The 23,235-nt window shown below is 45.3% G+C and overlaps 1 protein-coding gene across 1 annotated transcript in view; it reads left to right on the top strand.

The window, feature by feature from the left end:
* The window catches only part of LOC138526811 (sulfotransferase 2B1-like), a 387,634-nt gene extending 379,109 nt beyond the window's left edge, over positions 1-8,525 (top strand). Inside the window, exons 6-7 of the mRNA XM_069637513.1 lie at positions 4,280-4,460; positions 7,885-8,525. Coding sequence (XP_069493614.1) covers positions 4,280-4,460; positions 7,885-8,000 — 297 coding nt within the window. The 3' untranslated portion in view covers positions 8,001-8,525. The remainder of the gene's footprint in view (positions 1-4,279; positions 4,461-7,884) is intronic.
* Positions 8,526-23,235: the final 14,710 nt, after the last annotated feature.

Below are 23,235 nucleotides of genomic sequence, written 5' to 3'. Positions count from 1 at the left end.
GGTTCAGGGGATGAGAGGTCGTGGGGTGGGGTGCCCCCCTGGCTTGGTGTTTGGAGAGGGTGATGGCAGGGATTGCGGAGGGGGGTGGTGGGAAGGAAGGCAGATCGGAGAATGGAGGAGGTCCACGGGAGTTGTTTCTGACAGTCACTGGTGGAGTTGGTGCGCTCATGATTGGTGTGAGCTTTGGGTTGATTTAGGAGGGTTTTCTGGTTGTAGTTCTAGGATCGGTGACTCACGCTTTTAGGTACAGTTCCAGGATCAACTAGTCAAAGATTGATTGGTGCTTCTAAGCAATTGTTTATAATTCTAACTGCAATTGGGTACACTTCTAAATGCAATTGGGTATACTTCCAAGTGTAACTTTCTCAGGGCGGTTATGCAATTTCTAGATGCACTTGGGTACACTTCTAAGTGTAATTCGGAACACTTTCTAAATTCAACTTTCTCAGGGAGGCTATTGGGCACAGCTTCTAGGTGCAATTGGGTACCATTCTAAGTGCAATTGGCATACACTTCTAAATGCAACTTTTCACAGGGAGGCTATCGGGCACACTTCTAAATGCAGCTTTCTCAAAGAGGATATTGGGTACGCTTCTAAATGCAGCCTTCTCTGAGAGGCTATTGGGCATAACTTCTAAATGCAACTTTTCTCAGAGAAGCTATTGGGCACAACTTCTAAATACACACATATGCTATTGGGGACACTTCTAAATGCAACTTTTCTCAGAGAGGCTATTAGGCACAACTTCTAAATGCAACATTTCTCAGCGAGGCTATTGGGCACAACTTCTAAATGCAACTTTTCTCAGAGAGGCTATTGGGCACAACTTCTAAATACACACATATGCTATTGGGTACACTTCTAAATGCAGCTTTCCTCAGAGAGGCTATTGGGCACAACTTCTAAATACACACATATGCTATTGGGTATAACTTCTAAATGCAACTTTTCTCAGAGAGGCTATTGCTTCTGGCCCCGCCCTTGCCACACTTACTTGTTGTTGGCTTCTTGCTTCTCCTGCGGATACCTGCAGATACGACCTGGCGCTGTCACCGTCCTTTGCCTCAGGTCCTTAGCCGATGGGCTGCCGGGCAGAGGGCTGCCCTGGGGGGACTAGCAATGAGGGTTGGACCCTCTCGCCAGGCCCAATCAGGGTCGGTGGGCGGGATGGGAGGCGGGAGGTGGGAGACCAGGAAGCGGGGATCGAACGAGGGCTGGCAAGGCTAATCAGAGGCAGGTAGCAGGGAAAACCATGGTGCCAGTGGGGCCTAGGGGTGTAAAGACAGCCAAAGGGCCTGAGAAACCAAGCAAACTCATCTGCTAGTAGCATCAGGCACGCAATGTGACCGCCACATTGTCGGGCTGCTGCGGTGGAACGTGCAAACAAATACTGTGAGCTTTCGCCAGAAGCACAGCCAGAAAAGCTCCATAGGTTGGTATCCAGTAGCTAAACCTGTTCCAACACGCAGGCACAGTTTGCGTGCATTGCCTGCATTGTAGAGACACCTACTAGTCTGACATCCCACCCACTGGTAAATAGATAAGGGGGCGGGACAGAGGCTGGCGTTTGAGGATGTGCTTATCCTCTGTGGGAAAGATCAAATTGTTTTGAGGGAGCAAATCTCATCAGTGAGAGTGCCAAGACGACGTTGTAGGAATGGACCTGGACTGTGGAAGAGCCATGAACATGTTTAAGTAATCTGCTTCCCAGTGTTGGGAAGTAAACTGCTTTTTGAGGGACCGCTTCTGCTCTGCGGGAGACTAGGACCCTTTTTTTAAAATGGTATTTTTACTCCGCGGGATATCTATGAACAGTTTTGAGTGAACAACTTCCCTCTCTGCACCCAGTGTTCTAATAATGAGATTCAGTAATGTTTAACCACATTCTCCATGTTATTGCGAACTTCAGTCAGCTCTCTTTGTTGAGAACTATCCATGACACTGTCTTCTGTGTTCCTACTCAGCAGCCCTGCACCACTTGCCTGCATCTGACTTGCACTTGGTAACAAGTCATCAGCTTATGATCTGGTGTTGATGTACTTTGGCCAGATGGGCTGCTGGTTAACTTGAATAAATTACATGTTTTGTTTACATGGCATAGAGAGGCTTTAGGGAATAGGCCTTGATAAACGAAATCACTTTTGGACCTTTACATTAGCAACTTAGAGGTTTTGTGGCCACTCAGACAATTGCTGCTGACTCTATCCGCTTAGCACAGCTGCACTTTGCCCAGGCAGTATCCTGGGTGAGAAAATATTTGCCCCCTCCTTGCAGGAACAAATATACACACACGTGCACATGGATAAACAACACTCTATAGCAGTGGTCTTCAAACTTTGTGGGCTTCGCCCCCCCTGAGCAAAATGTGGGCAGGCCAAGCATCCCGAAAATGGCAAATGGACAGTAGGTCCAAATGGCTATGAACTATTGCGCGCGGTCACTGCACCCTACTCCCAGTATAGTGCCTTGGCTACCTCACCTGCTCCCATAACAGTCTTTGGCTTCCTCATTCCACTCCTAACCCAGTCCCTGGGCTCTCCCCACCCTGCTCCCACCAATGTCCCTGGGCCCTCTCCACCCTGCTCCCACCAATGTCCCTGGGCTTCCCCCATCCTCCTTCCACCACTATGTCATGGCTCCCCGTGTCTTACTCCCTTCACAGTCCCTGGGCTCGCCCCATGCCGCTCCCAGCACAGTCGCAGGGCCAGTGGCAGCTGGTGGACCTTTTAAGTGGAGGGGCATAATTATTTCTCCCAGATATGCCACAGCACCTGATAGCATTGAGGGAGCCCTAACCAATCAAGGGGAGTTTGGGGGACATTGGGTCAAAATGTTGCATTCAGTAAAAAGCCAAACAATTTGCAATTGGCACTGGGGGGGCCTAAGGGGCAGGCATGGTATTTTTTACTTGACATCTATAATAGATATCCATTAAAAAAGATATCATCCCTGTCCCGTGTGCTCCACAGCGCCCCATAAGTAGAGCTGACTTTAGCAGGTGGGTAAGGGGATTGTGTAACAAACGTATTTCTAAAATGCCTTTGTTCTACAACCTCGTCCCCTCCACTCGCCAAAATCAGCTCCACGGACCAATACAAACACACACACACACACATTCAAAGAGCAAGCACTCTATCATTCACACGAGCACCCATCATCATACACTCACTCATAACACAAGCATACACGCACCCATACACATAAATAAAAAAATAAAAAATAAACATAAACTTACCTCCTGCTCTGGTCCTGAAGTTTCCTCCCCAGCATTCCAGCTCCTGTGCCATGAACAGGAATCGGGAAGCAAAAGCTGCGGATGCTGAAACGCCCTGCTACAGCCTGCCCTGTCTGTATGTGCAAGGAGGTGCAGGAGCACCCGCTCGCACATACAGACATGCAGTTCCCCAGCCAGCATTTCCAATGAGCTATGCAAGGCTGGCGAAGCAAAGCACCCCGATCCTCAGATGGCTTATTGAGCATGTACGGCTGGGGAACTGAGCTGTCAAAGTGAAACAGTGTTCCCCTTTGACAGCTCACCCAGCCAAGGAGCATTCCCTCAGCTGAAAAAAGCATCTTAGGGAGCACTCAGTGTTTCACTGGGCTGACTCCTCAGCTCCACCACAATGGGTGGGGGGGCCACTGGGTCTCCGCCCCTCACCCATTGTGGACAAGCTACACCTGCCCAGGGCTCCCCCCAGCCTCGCATTTTCTTTGCTCCTTAGAAAAATCAGAAACACACTTATTTTTATTTTGTATCTACTTTTCAGGCTGGGGCTCACGCCCCTGGGAGATTTTGAATACCTCTGCTCTGTAGCAACATAACAAACCATGGTTTATCAAGGTCTGTACTCCATTTGCTGACAAAGAAGGGTTTATAGCTCTTCAGTGGGCATTTCATCTTTAAGCTCCCTGGCGGCTGGCTGTCTCGTGATAATCAGCAGCTATTAACCCGATCTTTTTCGCCATTGCAATGTATGCATAATGCACCCGGGTGCTTCAGAGTGTTTTTACTCTAGGGAGGTAGCCCCCAACCATTATGTTGAAATTATATGTTGTTTATGTAGAGCTAGTTCTTTATCGAGTGCCCTGTTTACAACATTTGTAACATACAATGTTTGTTATGTAATTTTTCGGTGGGGGGTCGCCAACAATGCTTCCTGACTGAGGTGCAATCTGGTGTAAAACCGGCCCTGGTCTCTATGTTGGGCCGGATTGCAATCTGTAGACCATCGTTCACTGATGCCTGCTCTCCATCTCTGTCCCGTTTCACTTTCCTAGGACCCAAGGGACAGCGTGGTTCGGATTTGCAATTTCCTGGGAAAGGACCTGGATGATGCTGCCATCGACTCTGTGGTGGAGAATTCCACCTTCAAAGCCATGAAGGAGAATGAAATGTCCAACTACAGTCATTTGAAACTTGATTACATAGACGAATCAAAAAGCGCTTTCTACCGAAAAGGTTAGACTAATCTAACATATTTGTTTGCTATCCGCATATATGGAAAAGCATGAATGAGTGGCAGATGGTCTGAGTACTTGCAGAAGAGGGGACTTTTTGTAGCCTTGGCAAGCCCTGCAAAGCTGATTGCATGTGCTTCTTGATGAAAAGACAAGAATAAATAAATAAGTCCATCGATGGCTGGTATAATAGCCCCAATTCGTGAGACAAGCCCTAACCCAAACCGTACTGCTTTACAATGACTTTGTTGCTCAATTTCTCCAGAAAGACTTCGTTTTCTTTGCACCACTTAACTATGTTGTGTTATGCTTTGATATTGGGATTTAAGCCATGCACGACCGCCATTTTCAGGTGCTCATGTGGTTCTGAAAGGGAGGCCGTGAGGCAGGTTAGTGGGGAGAGGGGGAAATGGAAGAAAGCTTTGCTGTTGTGCTGATGCGTGGAGGCTGGAAAGTACGTCGAGCGCAGTTATGTCTGCAGCATAGCCTGGGCAAGAACGGTGATATGTAGCTTTATTGTAGAGGTGTAGCATTACGGTATTTATATGTCTGCTGGGAGAGTTATTCAATTGCCATGTGCAAGTGGCTTAGTTGGAAAGCATGTGCTGGAGCATAGAGGTTGCAATGGCTTGTGTGGGGAGGAGGATAGAGGGCCTGTTGGCCAACTTGGTGCATCCCTCCTGGGTGGCCATGGCAACCTCTTGGTAACCGTTCCCCTTGGGACATGTCTCATTAGTGGTGACCGTGGGACAAGGCACTTGTGAGACGTCCTGAGGCTCCAAGGAGTGGGCTGGTATGTTTGGAAATGGACAATGTGCCGCGACTGGCACTTTGTGAGGATGGGGAAGAACTGGGAGACGTGGAAAATATAGGTAGCGCATGCAGCAGTGGTTACCAAATAGATAGTAGGTGGGAATAGTTCTGTGGGGTGTTCAGAGTAGACATTCAAGAGAGGGCTGAGTTGCAGTCGGGTTCCTAGGAACAGCTGAGCATGCAACGATGGCATGGTGCGATATCTAGGAGCCAGTCACGTGAATGACAAGCCAAACCACAATAGAGTACACACCGCATTGGGCACCAGGTGGTGAGATCACAGTGGGATACCAAGGGGCAGTATAGTATAAAGTTACAACTTACAATGCTGAATGAGGCATGCAATCAAGCACATATAGCATGGTAAACGCTGCACGGCATGGTTACGGCATGGCAAGACATAACAGAACATTAGAAGTCATAGCAAAGCATAAAAAGGAAAAACAAGTTTAACAGTATGGTCTATCCACACTTCTACCATTGGACCTTGCAGACGGCTGCCATTTCTCTTTCTCGCTTTGCCACTGTCAAAATCTCTCTCTCTCTCTCTCACTTGCTCTCCCTTTCTCTTTTAGAGATGCAGTCTACACTCTGTGCAAGTAGGAACTGGGAATTGGCAGATATGGGGAGTAGGCTGACGGAAGACTCTACTTATTAACCTAAGCGAAGTTGCAAGGCTTATGGGAGGCATGAGCTTTAGGTTCAGAGAAAGGGCTGCCTGCGATACGAAAACCCCAGGCATGCACATCACCGTCCTTAGTATGCTGGTTGGCAGGCTGAGAGCCTCATTCTACGTTCCACAGGTGCTGCATTTAGTGGCCCCGTCTGGGACCTTTGATTATCGGACAATTACTGTTAGGAAACTCTGTCGGTAACCAGGGTTGCGGCCAAAATACCTGCCTGTTTCTCCCAAAAGGACTCAATCCCCACCCTCCCACAGCACTGGGCCAAAAATGCATCCCAGAACCTGCCCGCTCCGGGAGGTGAGGTAACCCCATAACTTTCAGGTGTCAGAGAGATGCTGCATCCCGCCAGGGGGTTCTTCACAAGGAGCTTGATGACTTGAAGAACTTTAAAGATGAAAGGTGGAGTGTGGGGTCCTTAACGTGGTCCACAAAACTAAGTCAGCCATCCCCTCTCCTAAAGAAGGTGCCACAGCGGCAAGAAGGTGAAGCAAAGCATGGTGACAGTGAAAGAAAGGAGGTTGTAGGGTAGGATGGCAATCCCCCAGCACAGCAATCTTGTATTTGCAGCATTGTGGACCCTCACTACGTGTTGGCATCTGACAGATCACATTAGAAAGCTCTGTGCAGGCGCTAAGGAATGGACCATGGCAAAAGGCACTAGAACAAATGCAACCAAGAACACGATGTGTTAGCCCAAGAGGCAAGGAATGTGAAGGATGCCCACATCTGGTGCCAGGTTATGGCTGAGGCTACGGCAAGAGGGTGTTCAATGTATCGCAGGGAGCAGGCTGCATTGCCCCTCAGCCTAAGGTTATGCAGTTCTTAAAAGAATCATGAAATCCCATGCAGGTATAGAGCAGGGGAGGATAGCTTGTCTCACTCGGGAGGATAGCTCAGGGGCAACATGGTCGCCTTGGAAGCAAGAAAATGCGGAGCAACACAGGTGCGATCCCTCGGTCCCGCTTAGAAACATCTGGGTATTAAGCGCGTTATAAAGAACCAATTAAATAAATGTGTCTTATTTCAGGGGGCTGTCCTTCAAGAGATTGGGGGGGGGCTGTTGGTAATTATTCTCTGCATATGGTGCTAATTGGCCCTACTGGAGGTGTCCTGAAGTCAGGAGGGAAGATCCTCATCGATAGCGAGCGGTTTGCACTTTAAAAAGGGGAGGTCAGAATTTTGGTGATGTGCTGGTTGCCATTTGTACCCCAATATGTACACTTTGACACATTTTGGTATGATTTCTAGCATGAATGGAAGGGGCCCGTCTGTAAATGCAGGAGTGTCTTTTTCAAACTTGACCTACTATGCCTCTCTCTGAGGGACCCCGCACCCCCAGGGAACGTTGGTGTTTGTGTGATTTGTGTGCCTTCTGATATGACACAGCAGGGCCACTACTTCTCACTCTCGGTGCACCAGGTATTCACTGGCCCTAGTAGAAGGTGCTTCATCTTAATGCCAGGTTTTCTCAAAGCACTTATGTCACTTAACAAGAGGCGGTAATGCTTTGGTGTCAGTATTTCTAAAGGCTGCTTTATGTGAAAGGCAATGGGTGCCCCCTGACCCAATGCTGTCACAGAGGAAGCACTCTTAGTCAGAAAACCCTCCCGGCCCCTAGATATAGTGGCACTGAGGTCAACAGGTTGTGGCAAGAAAAGGAAACATCGCGCCACAAATGTGGACAGACAAAAGTGGCACGAGGAGCAAATATCGTAGTGCCTTGGCTTCTTCTTGTTTGGATTCAGAACCTGTGTTTATGGCCATTGATATTTGACCAATGATGTTTGAACAGTGCCTTTAAGAAGCAATTGGTTGCCCCCTGGTTGTGGTTAAGCACCACTGGCGGGGGTCCTTAATTGATGGTCACATGTGATACATTCTGAACATGCCCTGCTAAATAGTCTCTTTTCTTTGTGGGTTCTGCAGGAATCTCGGGGGACTGGAAAAACCACTTCACCGTGGCCCAGAATGAGCACTTTGACAAAGTCTACCAAGAACATATGAAAGATTGTGGATTTAACTTCTTCTGGGAGAAGAAATGAATTTGAAGAATGCCCAAAAATGCTATTCAATAGCACACATGCATTTTTATTTGGAAGTTGTCAATGCCTACATATTGCCTACTTATGATGATTTTATTGGATGTGCTTGTATTGATGCTTCTATAAATGCTCTCACTCTTCACTGTCGAAGATGATTAGCACATGAAGATCATTATTGACCTCCCAGCCAACCATAATGTTCAGAGAGCAGTCAATAACTACTGATATTGACAACATTCTGGACACACTCGCTTTCTAAAGCAGACAGCGAAACAACAATGCAATTTTGGGGCAATATATTTTTCAAAAATACACCCCCTCTCTATTTCTATGAAGATATTTATTTCACTGGAACAGTTACGTTAACACACCAAAGGGGAAGCTAAAACTTGGGAAAATGCTTCCACTTTCATTTAAGATAAATCATTTACTTTTATGCTACAGCTAATGTATGCTCATGTTAAACATTTTCCTGTAACCACCTTTTCAAATAAAATGCTTATGAAGACAACCTTGTTATTTAAATACTACAAAATAAAACTACATTTAATTTACTAACAGAATTGACTCTTTACTTAAGAATGTTAAGGTTTTTTTACTTCACTGAAACTCCAAAATAGCCTTCCAGACCTCGGGAGGGGTCATTATTGCTTGAGGTAATGACCTTTCTACAACTTCTGGCCCGAGGCAAAGTGGCGGGTCCTTATCCCACGATAATGGCCCTTCCCCCAGTCTATAAGGCTATGTTAGTAAAGTTTCCAATCTCTTTCCATGGCTTTGCAAGACTATGTTTTTTTTTTCTTGATAACTGGGATAAGGACAGACTTTCAATCTTGCATATAAATATACGTCTCATATCGAAATACGTGCTGATGAAATTTCAAAAAAGTTTTTAAAAATTGAGTTGATTTATCAGACACAGCTGCTAAACGTGATAATGTGTGCCAATCCTTTAAGGGGTACACACACCTAAGTCAATCATGCAATGGGCTGATCGCTTCACGGAACCCAGCGATATGTTGTATTCCTCCTTCTAAAATACAGGGTTATTTTTCCGGATGCAAGCTCAACATTTCTGTGGGCAAATGTGTAAAATTGGATTCCTTGTGGGCTGCCTATGAAGTGTTATGAAAAGGTTTGAGCTGCAACATTCACTGTAGCTGTTTAAAAGGCTTTGCCTCACCATAGAGAAAAGGCTCTTTAGTAAAATGACATCTGTCATCGGCTGCCTGCAGTGAAGGGAATCAGACAAAACTGTTGTCAAGCATTGACCTCATGAGTTTTCTCTACAGGGAACACTGTGTCCAACCAGTCCCAGACCTCCTGTGGTCGGTGAAAAAAGAGGGAGCGACCCTCCGCCAGTACCTTCAACCTTGCCCGGAAAACCATCATGTACTTGTAATCAAGCTCCCTCAATCTCCTTCACACTCCATCATATGACTTCCACTGTTTTTGCATTTCCTGTGTGAGGGCAGGGAACACCAATATATTCATCCCAAGAACCTTGTAGACTGTGTTTCGTCTGGCGTCCTGAAGGGTTGCATCTCGGTCACAGAAGTTCTTAAATTTTGCCACTATTGCCCGTGGCGGGGCACCAATAGGAGGTTTCCGTTCAGGGACTCTGTGGGCCCTCTCAACGGTGAACCACATTGAGAGATCCCTGATCTTCAAAGTGTCCACAAAAAGCTGCTCCAAATATAGTTCTACGCTCGGGCCCTCTTGTCCTTCGGCTATCCCATGCACCCAGATGTTACTATGTCGCAAGCGGCCTTCTGCATCTTCAGCCCAGACTTCCAGTGCCCTTGTGGCCACCGTGGGCACATCAACATGGGCCTTCAACATGCTCACTGTATCCTCTGTGTCCCCCACTCTCTGTTCTACCTCCATCACACGCTCACCCATCTTCTGGAAGTCAGCACTCACCAGCATGATGTCCACCGCCTGTACCTTGGCTTCCAGTGACGTCCATGTGTTTTGTATTGCCCTCCGGGAGCTGACCCATAGTCACCTCACCATCAGCTCCAGCCCCTTACTCTCCTCCACCAGAGGGATTTTTGACTTGGGCCGCTTCAGTTTACCCCCCCATACATTGCTTAAATGTTTGTTGCTGTTGGTGGCCTTTAACCATGCTGCCCGCCGTGCCACCCCTGGGCCACCATTGTTCGTGTTGAGATGCAGTCCACACCACAATGCTTCCTCAAGGGGATTATACACACCCACCCACCCTAACAGGACTGGCAGTGTACCAGAGATCTCGCGATGAACCCTTCACACTAAGGAAACAGGTAAACCAACCTCCACATAGTTGAGTAGTGTTCCTCCAGAGCAGATAGGCTAGGCCTGGATCACATCGCCTGATCCTCCTACCCACGCCGCAACTCTAGCATGCGTAGCCAGCCTCCCTCAGATTTACAGCGCTACCTGCACAGGGCCATAGCTCCCTCGCAGTCTGTCCGCCACATACAATACCTGCAACCAGGTCCCGAGTGCACACCGGTGTCTCCCTGCAGCCTCCTCACTCCAACCGATGACCCCCAGCAGAACACAGAGTTCCAACACCCACTGAAGGGGGCACACCGTCCTCCAAAGATCCAGTCTTGCTGCAAGTTATGGGGCCTGCAGCGACTAATCAGTGCGACTGACACGTTCTGACGTCCTTCGGAAGCCCACAGCACAAAGAGATGCGGCCACACACACGCTGGGACCCACCAGCACAGTGACTGCTCTCTGCTTACGGCCACCAGCACCACAGACCCTCGAAGTTGCACGCCAGTCTGGGCCACCAGTAGCACAGCCCCTCGCAGGTACAATCCACGCCGGGCCCCACATACCTCAGCCCCCTCTTCCAATGGAGGCTTTGGGCCGCATTCACATCCAACACAACAGGCCCGCCGGATCAGCGAAGTACAGTGTCAATGAGGCAGTGTCAGGTAAGCGATATTCTGACCCTTCTACACTGTACCGCAATCGGTGCCGCAGGACCCTAAGAGCACCGCACATCTCCTCACGACAACGGGGTAATCGGATTTAAGCAGGATTTATTAGAAAATGCTCTCCAGAGCAACAGAGCTCAGTGAGAAGCAGCAGCCATTACGGTCGGCTCTCTTGCGCCACCTCCTTCCATTAAGGGATTAGACTCTGCAGGGTTCAAAATTGCCAGGGCCTGGGAGCTATTTAGCTCCTGCTTGCAGTATGAACGCGTCTTGTTAACTTGACACGAACAGCTACCATGAGCTACTTTTAACTCCCTAAACCAACTGCTGCCCCACAAACATACCTCGCTGGCATTCCTAAACATGTAGAGTTCATGTGTATAAAGCAGAATTGAGACACAAATAGATGGGTGTTAAAGTATGGCGGGTCGTAGATTATGGACAAATAGTTATAGGGTGCATCTTATAAATGTTTGATTTAGGGTGCATTTTATAAATGTTTGATTTGCAAGTCGCTTTGTACTAGCTTCTTGTCACATAGAGGTATCTCCTGCTTTATTTCTTATGCCGGATACCGAGGAGCTGCTTTATCTCCAGCTCATCAAATCCGTATTTCGATCTCTCCATTGGTGTGGCCAATGTTTTGCAAGACTCCATGGTTTCCCTTATGCGTGAGCTCAATAATAATTTTCATCTGCCTTTGATAGGTTGATTAAAAAGTAGTAGGATACCAAAGCATTTTGTATTCTGCTGCGACACTTGGATAATGAAGTTGCTGTAAGATCCCACTATCGTTCTTTCACATATAAATATTTGGCCATGGATGGAGAATGTGTTAAGAATTCCCTGGGGCTATTCTGCGCCTTCTGCAAAGGACCAAGATGGGGAACATATTGAAATGGAAAAGCTAGGAACTGGTCCCTCCTAGCGAGGATTAAAGCACGCAGACTCCATCTCGTGTACTTTCATCTATGAGAATTCTTTTAGTGGTTCAGCCTCTAATCGGAATCGATTTCTAAAAGAAAAACAATTCCATTAAGTCCCTTCCTCAGTGTCTAGTTCCAATGACAATATTTTTCTAAATGACCCTGCCTCTCCATTCTCTAAACCCTCCTCTACTTAAGACCCCCATTCCGACATCCTTTAAATGCAGTCACTCAATTTCTTAGAGATAGACTCCATAACTCATAGATAGAGATATACAGAGTAAACTATGAGTGGAGTTCTCTTAGCTCATTATCCACCATGAGACCTTCCAAACTCTTGCACTAGACCGGTCCCTGGTGACTTTCTTCAAAGAACATTAAGGAACCCAAAATGTGTACTGCGAAAGCTCTCAAGCACCAACAGGAGACAGGCCTTTAAATGTGTTGGGCCCTTAAACAGATTATTTTAGTTGATGAAGGTTTGTATGGTGGGAAAACAGTCCTTTAGATTTCTCCACCCCCAAAGATTGGATACAAAGTTTTATTCACCTGCTTTACGACACCAGTACAACCGTTTCTGGGGACAGTTGTAACGCTCTGCTTATCTCGTTAATCCAAAATTAATGTAGATGTTTCCTACAGAAGTGGGCCGTAACGCTCAAGAGGCCAGTTATGCACAAATTATGTCAAACATATGTCTACCTTAATGCACACTTCCATCACTTTAGACAAAGCACAGACAATTATTAGGAAGGTTCTCTCCCCCTGTGTTTAAACATGGCGGGAAGAAGCAGGGCCTGCTCTTTCAACTACTTCTCTTCTCAGAGTATTCTTTCTGTGGAGCCCATTTTGTGAGACAATAGCTCCAGATTTGGATTATCAAAGTGGTAAGAATTATGAAATTGTGTTTAATCTCACAGACAGCATTTTCACCACGGTGGGAAGAGGCCTCGTCTGCTGTGCCAACCACTTCTCTCAGTACTCCTTCTGTGGACTCTGTTGTCATACAGGGATGCAGCAAAAAACACTATTTCTTTCCACAATGAGAAGATCATTTGAGGAACCAAGATTGAACTGGTCCATCAACAGGTGAATTTTATACCTTCCAATGTGTCACCCCAAGAAAGGTGGCGTAAGAGGCTTGCATGCTTCTTTTACCACTGGAAAACAACCACTCCAGAGACGGTTTTTCAAAATGATGAAGGTAATGAAATAGAGATTATTCTCTTCCTTCCCAATTGATCCAACCTCTTTATTTCAATGAGGAGCAAAATACTCTTGTAGACAATGCGATTGAATACGTGTCAGACAAGGAGGTTGCAGTTCCAGTAGTTGATTTTGCAACCCGCATCTTGAATATTATTTATTCTGATTTCAAAATTGGATTAATGGATTTCTCAGTGATCAATTTAACAGCCCTGAACACGGTTAATGCGTACAACACTTCATAATCTAGGCTATTCATCTCCTTAGAGATACACTTCTTGCCTGGAATTGGACGGCACAAGTGGATTTGAAAGGTGTTTATCTAGTGGTTTCCCCTATCAAGAATGCCTCCAGTTTCTTTGGCAGTGAGAGGCCTGATAAGGTTCGTGCCCTCCATTCAGCCTTTCATCTGTCCCAGTGTGTTTCTTAAAACTCCCTTACCGAGTCATAGCCAATGTGCACCCCACCGGAGGAGTGTGGTTGATTGTCCATCAGAATAACATGTTGCTGTTCGCCCGGCAGGGGTCTGCAACCTTTGGCTCCCAGATGTGTTTGGACTACCATTCCCATCCGGCCTGTACAGCATAGTCAATGTCAGGAGATCATGGGAATGGTAGTCCAAACACATCTGGGAGCCAAAGGTTGCAGACCCCTGGAGGGCAACATGGCCTTGAGGCAGCATCTCCAAAATACAGTGTAGGAACCATAGTTGTTTTTGTCATTTACAATAAACCCCACATATTGAAGACAATGTCCTTGAGCATCTGGGGCTTGTCGTAAATGACAAAAAACAATTATGGTTCCTACACAGTCCATTGACTTTCTAGGCTCTGTTGTTAATTTAATGTGATATGTTCTTCATCTTCTATACTTGTGAATTACAGCGATAAAGAAAAAGATAACTCTAGTTCTGAAAAAGGATGTCTTTGATTCTAGATGATCTTTGATCATGCAGCAGGGATTCTCTCTGCTTCAAATCAGGCGATATGTCCAGGTGCCCTCCATTCCAAGGCTCTTTAACTTCCACATGATATGGTTGCCAGAGAGGAACGCCTCTAGTGGCTGAAGCCTATGAACAGAATGGGCAATGTTGGATGCCTCTACGGATATTGTACTGAAATCCAATGCCAGCGGTTTATGTTAGGGTGAGAGAAGGGGAGATTTTTTCACAGGAGAGAAAATGGCAGAGGTGGAGTGCGTGTTTCAAATGTGTCAGTTTCCTAGAGTGCTTGCAGGTTCCTTTGCAATTAAACGTTGAGTGACTGATCAGATACATTGTTGTGCCATAAGCATTTCATAGACAGAATAAATAAACCATGTGGGGGTAACCAAATAAGAGAGCTTATGTAGCAGAGTGTTTTTGGCCTTTCTGCCTGGACTAAAATACTTCCGGAATATCTTCCATGTCTATTTATGGCTGCGACAGGCAGCCGCACCAGATACCTTCAGTGAAGGAAAAGTTTTAGGGCTGGACAGTGCTTTACACTTCTCTCCTTTCAGCTGGAATGGGATCACCTGCATGTGGCTCTGTTTGAACCTCGCCGGAAACGTCAGGCTTGTAGGGAAATCTAATTCATATCAAAAGATGCTGAGCAAGGTGTCATTTTAAAAACAAACTTGTAAACTGTGGCCTGCGCACAGCATGTGAAAAACATGCATGCATGCAAAATGTGCAATATCTTGCAGCCGTCCAACCAAAATATAATGACAAGGCTAGAGATAAATATTTTCAAGTACAAAAAAATATCCTGCAACCCTTTTTAAAATAGAGAACTATTCAATCTGAGTGGAAACTCACAGCATTCAAAAGTGGCAGAGAAAAACAAATGTGCATTTTCTGCTGCTGTTTGTTTTCCTTTACAGAAATGAAGATTTAGGATGAGGAAACCTACAGATTATGAATGTGTGGACCTTTCATAGGAGTTTGATAAACCAATACAGTAGATTAACTAAAATGTTTGGTGAAACGGGGAAATCTAGGAGAACAGAAACATTTACATTTAAAAGCTGCAATTTTGAATGTGACCAAATTAAAGGAAGCCAGGAACTCTGACCTATGGTATTCTGTTCAACTCCGCAACCTCAGCAAACACGTTTGGAATACAGATAATTTCCCCTGTCAAGCCGTTGGAATTCAGTTAAAGCTGAGTCATAATTATAAAGATTGTCCTGTGACTAGGTTACAGGGAAGCCAAACCTGCTATACATTCTATGGGGCCTTCTTTCTGGCCTGCATCTGTGTATGGTGGGCTTAACATTTAAAACAAAAATATTAAGAATTCAGCTTGACCAGGGGATCTGTCTTGTCTAATCTGCTATTTCAATCTGTCAGGCATTCCTGAGGAAAGGAATCGTGACTCTTGGAAACACAGAATGTTTTATCGAAGATCTGCCAGGCCCTGGAAACCGCCAGGAACTTCAGACTGTACCACTGTCACACTGAAGTCATAAATACCTTTAGCTCTGAACTAACAGCAAAGACACAAATTAGGTGAATTTGTTTTTTGTTAAGCCAAAACTGCGCACTCCAGTGATATAAATGTCCAAGTGTCCGCATTGGCGAGCTCATTACTTTGATATGGAAAGATAATTTGTGTATGAAAAGTATAAGCAAGTTATAAGCCATCGCTGGAAGTCATTAACCATTTGTCCTATGGTGATAAACATTGTGCCGCTTGATTTGTGCTAGACAGAGAAATCTGGGGAGCACATTAGTAAAGTGGTCATATGGGTGGAATTTAATTTTTCAACAAGTTACAATGGTTACAGCAAGTAATCCCTAAGAGGACATCACATTAAATGGGAGGGAAGCTGGTTGTAGACGTTACTCCCATCAGACTGCCCCTTCATTAATATTCCCAATTATCATAGAGGCGTAGGTCTACTGGGATGTCCCTTTTGGAACACTTTCCAATCACATACATTGACCAATTGTATTGCAGAAATTATACACACCGCGAATGGGAGGAGTTTTCATTCTATAAAAGGTCAAACACACACTCACTAGGGACAGATTTACTCGCTCACTCACTGACTGTTGTAGAGGAAGAAGGAGACTTGATAACAACAGGAAAGCAAAGGCATTCATTTCTCTTGTTTTGGACACTTTTGGGATTTGTACCAGAGCCCTACTAGTATGCCTAGTAGGAGTAAAAGTCCTAGGCCTTATTTAGAGGAAGCGGCAGCAGACAGGCTGTGGAGGAAAGCTGATCCATCTTGCTGATTTATTCCCACCTGTTCCTAGAGTGGGAGAATTGAACCAGTCCTTATGATGGTGCCGACAATTCTGTGAGACAGCCAAAGATGAATATGTGAGTATGATCAAAAGGGAAATAAATCTAAGGGATCGATACTATAAAGGGAATTAGATTAAACCCTGGCCCCTGTGACTTGTCAGTACTGAGGGGTGGCAAGGTTTATAGTGATTATTTCGAATGACATTTTTTCAAATGCCATTATGTTGAAAACATTTCGCCTAAAAAAAATATTTCAAATGTTTTTTTAAAACCTTTTTTTTTACTTACGAAACAAACAAAAAAACTATAAACTAAAAAAAGACATTCGAAAAAAAAATTCAGCAAAATGTTTTCGACATAATTGTATTTCGAAAAAATGTTTTCGAAAAAATAACCGGATACCGGGTGGCAATATATGAATTGATTGGGCATCCGAGACATTAGTGAACATTTCACAAATGTATGCGCTCCTGGAAAAATATATATTTTATAGACTAGGTGCCATGGTTTTGCCATGTAGTGACATCTAGCTCAGAAGAATTATTGCAGCGTTAATTGGACATCTCACTGTGTGCAGACCAAGAAAAAGAATATAATTGCAGTAATTCCTGGGTGTGCCATCAATTAGAATATTGTTATTAATGCTAAGTTGTTCCAGGCAAAAGGGAAAAGATGATTAATCACAACCCACTGTCATGCTTTTAAGTTGCCCATTAAAAGTGAAAAATGTATGCTTTTACACAGCAATTAAATAGAAACATCACTGAAGGGAATCTAGCATACATACACGTTGAGCACAGTTTACTTTCCATAAGCCATTTACATATTTAATTCCTCTTATTATTTCTTTGCTGCTTTTCATGCCAAGCTCTATTGCTTCTAGGGTTTCCCATCACTTCTTTCCCCAGCCTTCATATACTCATACCTGTGATCCTTCTAATTTTGCGTTTCATCCTATTTCTTCAGACTCTCTCTACTTATTCAGCTATGGTATTCTTAATGCTTGCTCCGTTTGTAATAAGTCTCAGTTCATTCTTGACCTCTTTTTCATTTTAACCTACACTTTTTCTCTCTCACCGAGACCCGGATCACTCCTGACCGCATTTCCATTCCTGCATTTTCTCATACTTCGTCTACCCACTTCTCCCATACCCCTCACCTCTCTGGGTGCAGTGGTGGCACTAGTATTCTCTTTTACTCTTCCTGGACTCTCCTACCTCCTCCTTCTGGTCTCCCCTATTTTTACTTCTTTTGGGTATCATTTTTCTTCCTTCTGTAATTCTTTCCCTGTTTTGTTTCTCACCATCTATCGACCTTCTGGGCAATCTGCTGATTTCACTGACCATCCTGACCTCCTTCTTTCCTCCATTCTTCTCTCACCTATGCCCTTCTTTCTTCTTGGTGAATTTAACCTCGCTCTTCTTACCACTTCTACTTATTCCTCGATTTTGTCACTCATTGATTCTTCCCAATTATATCTTCTTCCCTCTCCCGCTCTTATCAATCTGGCTCTTGCCTTGATCTTATCTTTTCTTCACTTTCTTTTCCTGGTTCTGTCTCTGCTCACCTTCTTTATTCCTTGGACCATCATCTACTTTCTTTTTCTTTTCCCTTCCTTTTTCAGTCCACCCCCTCTCTCTATGCCCACCTTTATTCATCGTAAAATTGGTTCCTTTAACTTTGACTCATTTCTTTCTCTACTTCATTCCGCCTCCCTTCTATTCTCTCTTTTTCTTCTCTTTCTCCTGATGATGCTGCAAGTTCTCTTCACTCCACTTTACCATCTGCTCTTGACTCTATTTACTGTGCTCATCCCTTCTTACCTACTAAGGAATCCCCTTCAAACATGGTTTACTCTGGCTCTTACCTCTCTCCTTTACCATTTATGCAAAGCTGAATGGTGGTGAAAAAAGTCTCATTCTCCAGATTATCATTCTGCACTCTCTTCTCTACACTCTTATTATGAATCTATGTGTTCACTGCGCCACCCGTAACTGTGCCGATGAAAATGTTGACGCCAATTACGGCACAGAGCAGTGATCAGATAGATCACTTTTGCCCGCAATCCTCCAAGCCCCCACTTACCTATAATGCCGCACTGACTCCCTTGTACCCCTGCAGCGTCAGTTCCTCCCACTTACGCGGGGCGGTGCTGATGCCGCTGGGTTCTTTTTTTAAATTGATTGTTTTCTTTTTCCTGTCCCCCGCTTACCATAATGGTAAGTGGTGGACACCCCCGCAAACCTGACTCCTGTTAGTGTGACCAAGGAGAGTGGGGGACACCCCTGCAACCTCTGCTCTGCTTGGGTGCAGTAATGGGAGTCAGGATTTTTGAAGTGCACAAAGGTGCAATTTCCATACCGGGTGACATTGTAGAGTCATAGTAATTGATACAATTCCCTTCTTATGATCTTGCTCTGCTTGCTGCATTTTAATCATACTTTTCCAAACTCAGACTTTCCCTCTCCCATCATCCTCATTGTCTCTTTCAACCTCTTGATACCTCTTTTCTTACCTCTCTCATCTTCTGATTTTGCAAACTACTTTACATCTAAAGTAGCTACTCTGCACTCTTCCTTTACTACTCCTACCCTGGCTTACTTTTCCCCTATAGACCCACCCATTTACTCTCCATAATGTTTATCTTCTTTATCTGACCTTGACACTTCTGCTCTTCTTTCTTGTGCTTACCCTACTGCCTCACCTTCTGACCCTCTTCCTTCTACTATCATCTCCCAAATGTATCTGCATCTTCTCCCCTATCTTACTTTCCATATCATTCCTTCATTCTCTAATTCTTGCTTTCCTTCACTCTTTAAGAATGCACTCATTCTCCCATTCTTGAACAAGCATCTCTTAATTCCTCTATCCTGCTAACTGTTGGCTGTCTTCTCTTCTTCCATTCTTGTCTAAATGTATTGAACATGCTGCTTACTCTCAAGTCTCTGCCCACCTCAATCTTCATTCTCTTGTTCTGCCTCTTCCATCTGACTTTTGATTTTCTCATTTAACTGAGACTGCCCTCTTGCACATCTCCAATGCTCATCTCCAATGCTCTTCTTACAGCTCACCACTCCAAGTGCTCCTCTATCCTTATCCTCTTGGATCTTTCTGCAGTATTCGATACTGTCGACCACTCCCTTCTCATTTCTTCCCTTTTCACCCTTGGTCTATCTGGCTCGGTGTTACTCGCGGTTGTGATGGCCAGGCCGGGGCGTTGCTCCCACCTCTAATCAACAGACAAGAGGGAGCGAAGTTGAATAGTTCAGCCCAAGCTGGGGTGATCCCACTAGGGGATCCCCAGAACCAGGCCTCCTCAACTTGAGGAGCTCTTTTAGGCAATACGCCCCTCTGTCTTAAGAAACCCAGACAGAGGAGTTGATTCCTCAAAAGAGCGGGGATGTCCACACCGCAGTCCCAATGCTGTAAGAAAAAATGTGAGATATTAGATATCAGGATGATATAACCTCTTCAATAGGATGCCCTAAAAGAGTGGCTCTACCTGGTAGGGTTGGACAGAACAACAGAAGGGTAGTGCCTTTTTAGAAGAGCTGCAACTAAAAAGAGAAAGGAAGATGGGTAACGTTGTCTATCTAATAAGTCAGAAAGATAGTAATCAACACTGAATCAGCTTACCCAATGTAGACGAGTAAAAGGACTTAGGGAAACAACAGAGGTACAAAATAAAAAAAAGGAAGGGTTAGTAAGGGTACTACTTCCCGGACAGCACGAGGGTCGCCAACTAGAGTCGGGGTGGTGCACAAATCAGGGTAGCGTCCAGGAGTGCACGTTGGTTCCAAGAGTGTCTTTATCAAACAGCACAATCCAAATAAAGTATAGTATAGTTCCAAAGATGTAGGTATCCAAACAGAGCTGCAGCAGGGTTGGGTCGTATGATTACCCCAGAAGAGGATGTCCAGACAGGAGAGAAGAATTGGTTGGAGCGGAAGACAGTAGTTAAATGGAAGGAGAGTTGTACACTGATCTAGATGTAGCGAAGTGGAATGGTTTCCCAGGTAGCAAGAACTCGTCCCCAAGAGCGGAGTAGGGAGCCAACCACCAGAGGGAACAGGAGGAAACAAGAGCGCCCCGAGAGACGCAGGTAATGAACAATGAACGAAAGCTCGAATGCGTCAAAGACGCAAGTCCGGTTCGACAAAACACAGAAGGAGCAGGCTGTAGCAAGTCGAGTAGGCAAGCAAAGAGTCCAAAATACAATGAATCAGTCCAAAACGAAGTAGGACAGAAGAACGCTAATTAGAAGTGGCGTCTTCCGGGAAGCAAACGCTTATGTATGTTTGCTAAGGGGCGGAGTCTGCCTTGCTGCATCCCGATCAGCTGACTGGGCATGTGACCCGTTCGAATCTTGGCCCGGTAAACGCTATGTCTCCACGGCAACTGCCAACGCTGCAGGAATGAAGCGGCAAGTCGGTTCTCAAATGGTTCCACTCTTGTCTTTCCCAGCACTCTTATTCAGTTACGTGGACTGGACACACTTCCCCATCTCATCCTCTTCTTTATGATGTTCCTCGGGGGTCTGTTCTTGGTCCCCTGCTTTTCTCCCTTTGCACTGCCCACTTTCTGCCCTCATTTAATCTTTTAATCTCTCTTTTCATCTTTATGCTGATAACCACATTTTCTTTTCTTTCTCTTGTTTTGAAGACACTTTACACTCTACTTTCTGTGACTGCCTCTCTAAAGTTCAGAATTGGATGTCCTCACACTTTGTCCATCTTAATCCTTCAAAAACGGAGATTCTATTTTTTACTGCCACTACGATTAACCCCCTGGTCCTCCTCCTTTCCTCTCTTTCCCCCCTTCTTCTTTCTTTTTCTTCTTCTGCTCGTAAACTTGATTGTAATCTTTGACCCCTCATTTTCCGTTTCTTTTCCTATTTCTTCTACCACTTAATCTTGTCATTATGCTCTTTTTAATAATCGTTGTGCCCAATCTTATCTTTCTTTTCATGCTACTAAGCTTCTTCTTTCCTGCTTCTTCTTTCCTGTTTAGTCTTCTCGTATAGCGATTACTGTTCATCTCTCCTCTTTGGTCTTCCTGCTTCCCATCTTCTTCCTCTTTGCTCAATTCATAACTCTTCTGTTTTCTCTCTATCCTTGATCTTCGATCACACCTTGCATACTTTCGATAGCCCTTCTCCCTTTCGAGTCTTGTCTCCTTTTTTCATTTTCTCTTGATCGTCTTTAGGTGTATCCATGGTCTCGCTCATCTTTATCCCTCATCTCTTATCTCACTCTATTGCACATGTTGGCCCCTCCGTTCCCAGAGCCAGTTCCTTGTTTCTGTTCCTAAACCTTCATGTGTGTCTTCTCGCTTTCGTGCCTTTCTCTTTCTTCGCACTAAACATTGCTACTCCCTGCCCCTCTCTATTCATTGCTCCCCCTGCTTTTTTACTTTTCAGTCTAATCTCAAAGCTCACCTTCCATCTCCTCTCGATAACTAAGCTTTACCTTTCTTCCCTCTTCTGATTTTTATCTGGAATGCATTGTTCATTTTGAACTGTTCCGTCTTCTTCTGTTCCTGTGTTAGAGCTTTTGGCAAAAGTGCTATACAAATTTAATAAAATGCAAATACGAATACATACATGAAGTTCCATAATTTGGTTGAAATTGAGTTTGTGGAATTCTGTTGAAATTCTGACATGTCTATTGAGTAAGGGGTGGTTGAATCTATTTGCAATGAAGGTGAAGTAGAGAGAATTGGTGGCAGGCATGTTTAGAATTCATTTCTTTTTGTTAACAAATGAAAGTCTTATCCTGGACTCTGAAGCATTTTTTATCAATGGTGAATGCAGGACCAGGGTAAACAAAACATTTTTCCTCCACCTACTCCCCTCCGCCTACTCTTTCAGCTGACACCCACCATGACAGAGCCCTCTCCAACTTGCACCTTTCCATCACAAATACGCTCTACATCCTTGCCCCTATCATGAGGGTCCGAGTGAAGCCTGCCAAAAAGTGTAACTCTTTGTACGACTCTGATCTAGCTGACCTTAAATGCAAGTGAAGGGCAGTGGAGCGGAAATGGGGATCTTCAGGTGCACCCTCTGATAAACTGGCCTGCCGCCTTCTGCAAAGGCAATTTAGACTCTGTATCCGGCACAAGAAAAGAGACCATATTCAAGCCTGTATCTCTGTGGCTTCCAACAATATGGCCACATTTTTCAAAGTCTGTAAGGAGCTGGCCAACCCTACTGCAGCCTCATCCTCTACTGCACCCAGCCAGGCCGTTTGCGGTGCCCTGCAAAGGGCAGCACATTTTTGGGGCTGCACATTTCACCGCCAAAACAAAGGACAACCGTTCCTCTCTCTCCACCGCACCCACTAGTGCACCATCATCTTCTGGGCCCCTCTCGGCTTCCCCCACTGATTTCCCCCCTCCTCTCCTCCTTCTCTGCTGGCACACCTGATGAGGTTTCTAGACACTTCTGGTCTATGAAAGCCTCCTCTAAACAGGTGGACCCTTGCCCCTCCAAAACCATCAAGGACAACATTGACTCCCTAGCTCCAGCCTTGGCAGACCTATGCAGTCTCTCCTTTGCACCTGGAGTCTTCCCCACTTCTCTCAAGCACTCTCATGTGCACCCTTTGCTCCAGAAAACCCTGTTCTTTTGACCCTTCCATTCCGGCTAACTATCGCCTTATCTCCATCACCCCTTTCTTGGGAAAACTCCTGGAGAAGCTGGCTATCTCTCAACTTACCCTCCACACTGAATCTGTTGGTTGTCTTCATGAACATCAGTCTGGCTTTAGAGCATTCAGAGGCACGGAAACTGCTCTTCTGAACACCTGTGAAGGCCTGATCCTAAACCTTGACTCAAATTCTCCCTCTGTACTCATTCTCCTTGACCTCTCCTCTGCTTTTGATACAGTAAATCACAACATCCTGATCTCCCGTCTCTATGATTCCCTGGGCA

Source organism: Ambystoma mexicanum, chromosome 1q (genome assembly GCF_040938575.1).
Source record: "Ambystoma mexicanum isolate Mex_15411 chromosome 1q, UKY_AmexF1_1, whole genome shotgun sequence".
Classification (NCBI taxonomy): domain Eukaryota; kingdom Metazoa; phylum Chordata; class Amphibia; order Caudata; family Ambystomatidae; genus Ambystoma; species Ambystoma mexicanum.
The sequence above is the reverse complement of the archived record's forward strand: the minus strand, read 5'-3'. Positions and strand labels throughout refer to the sequence as shown.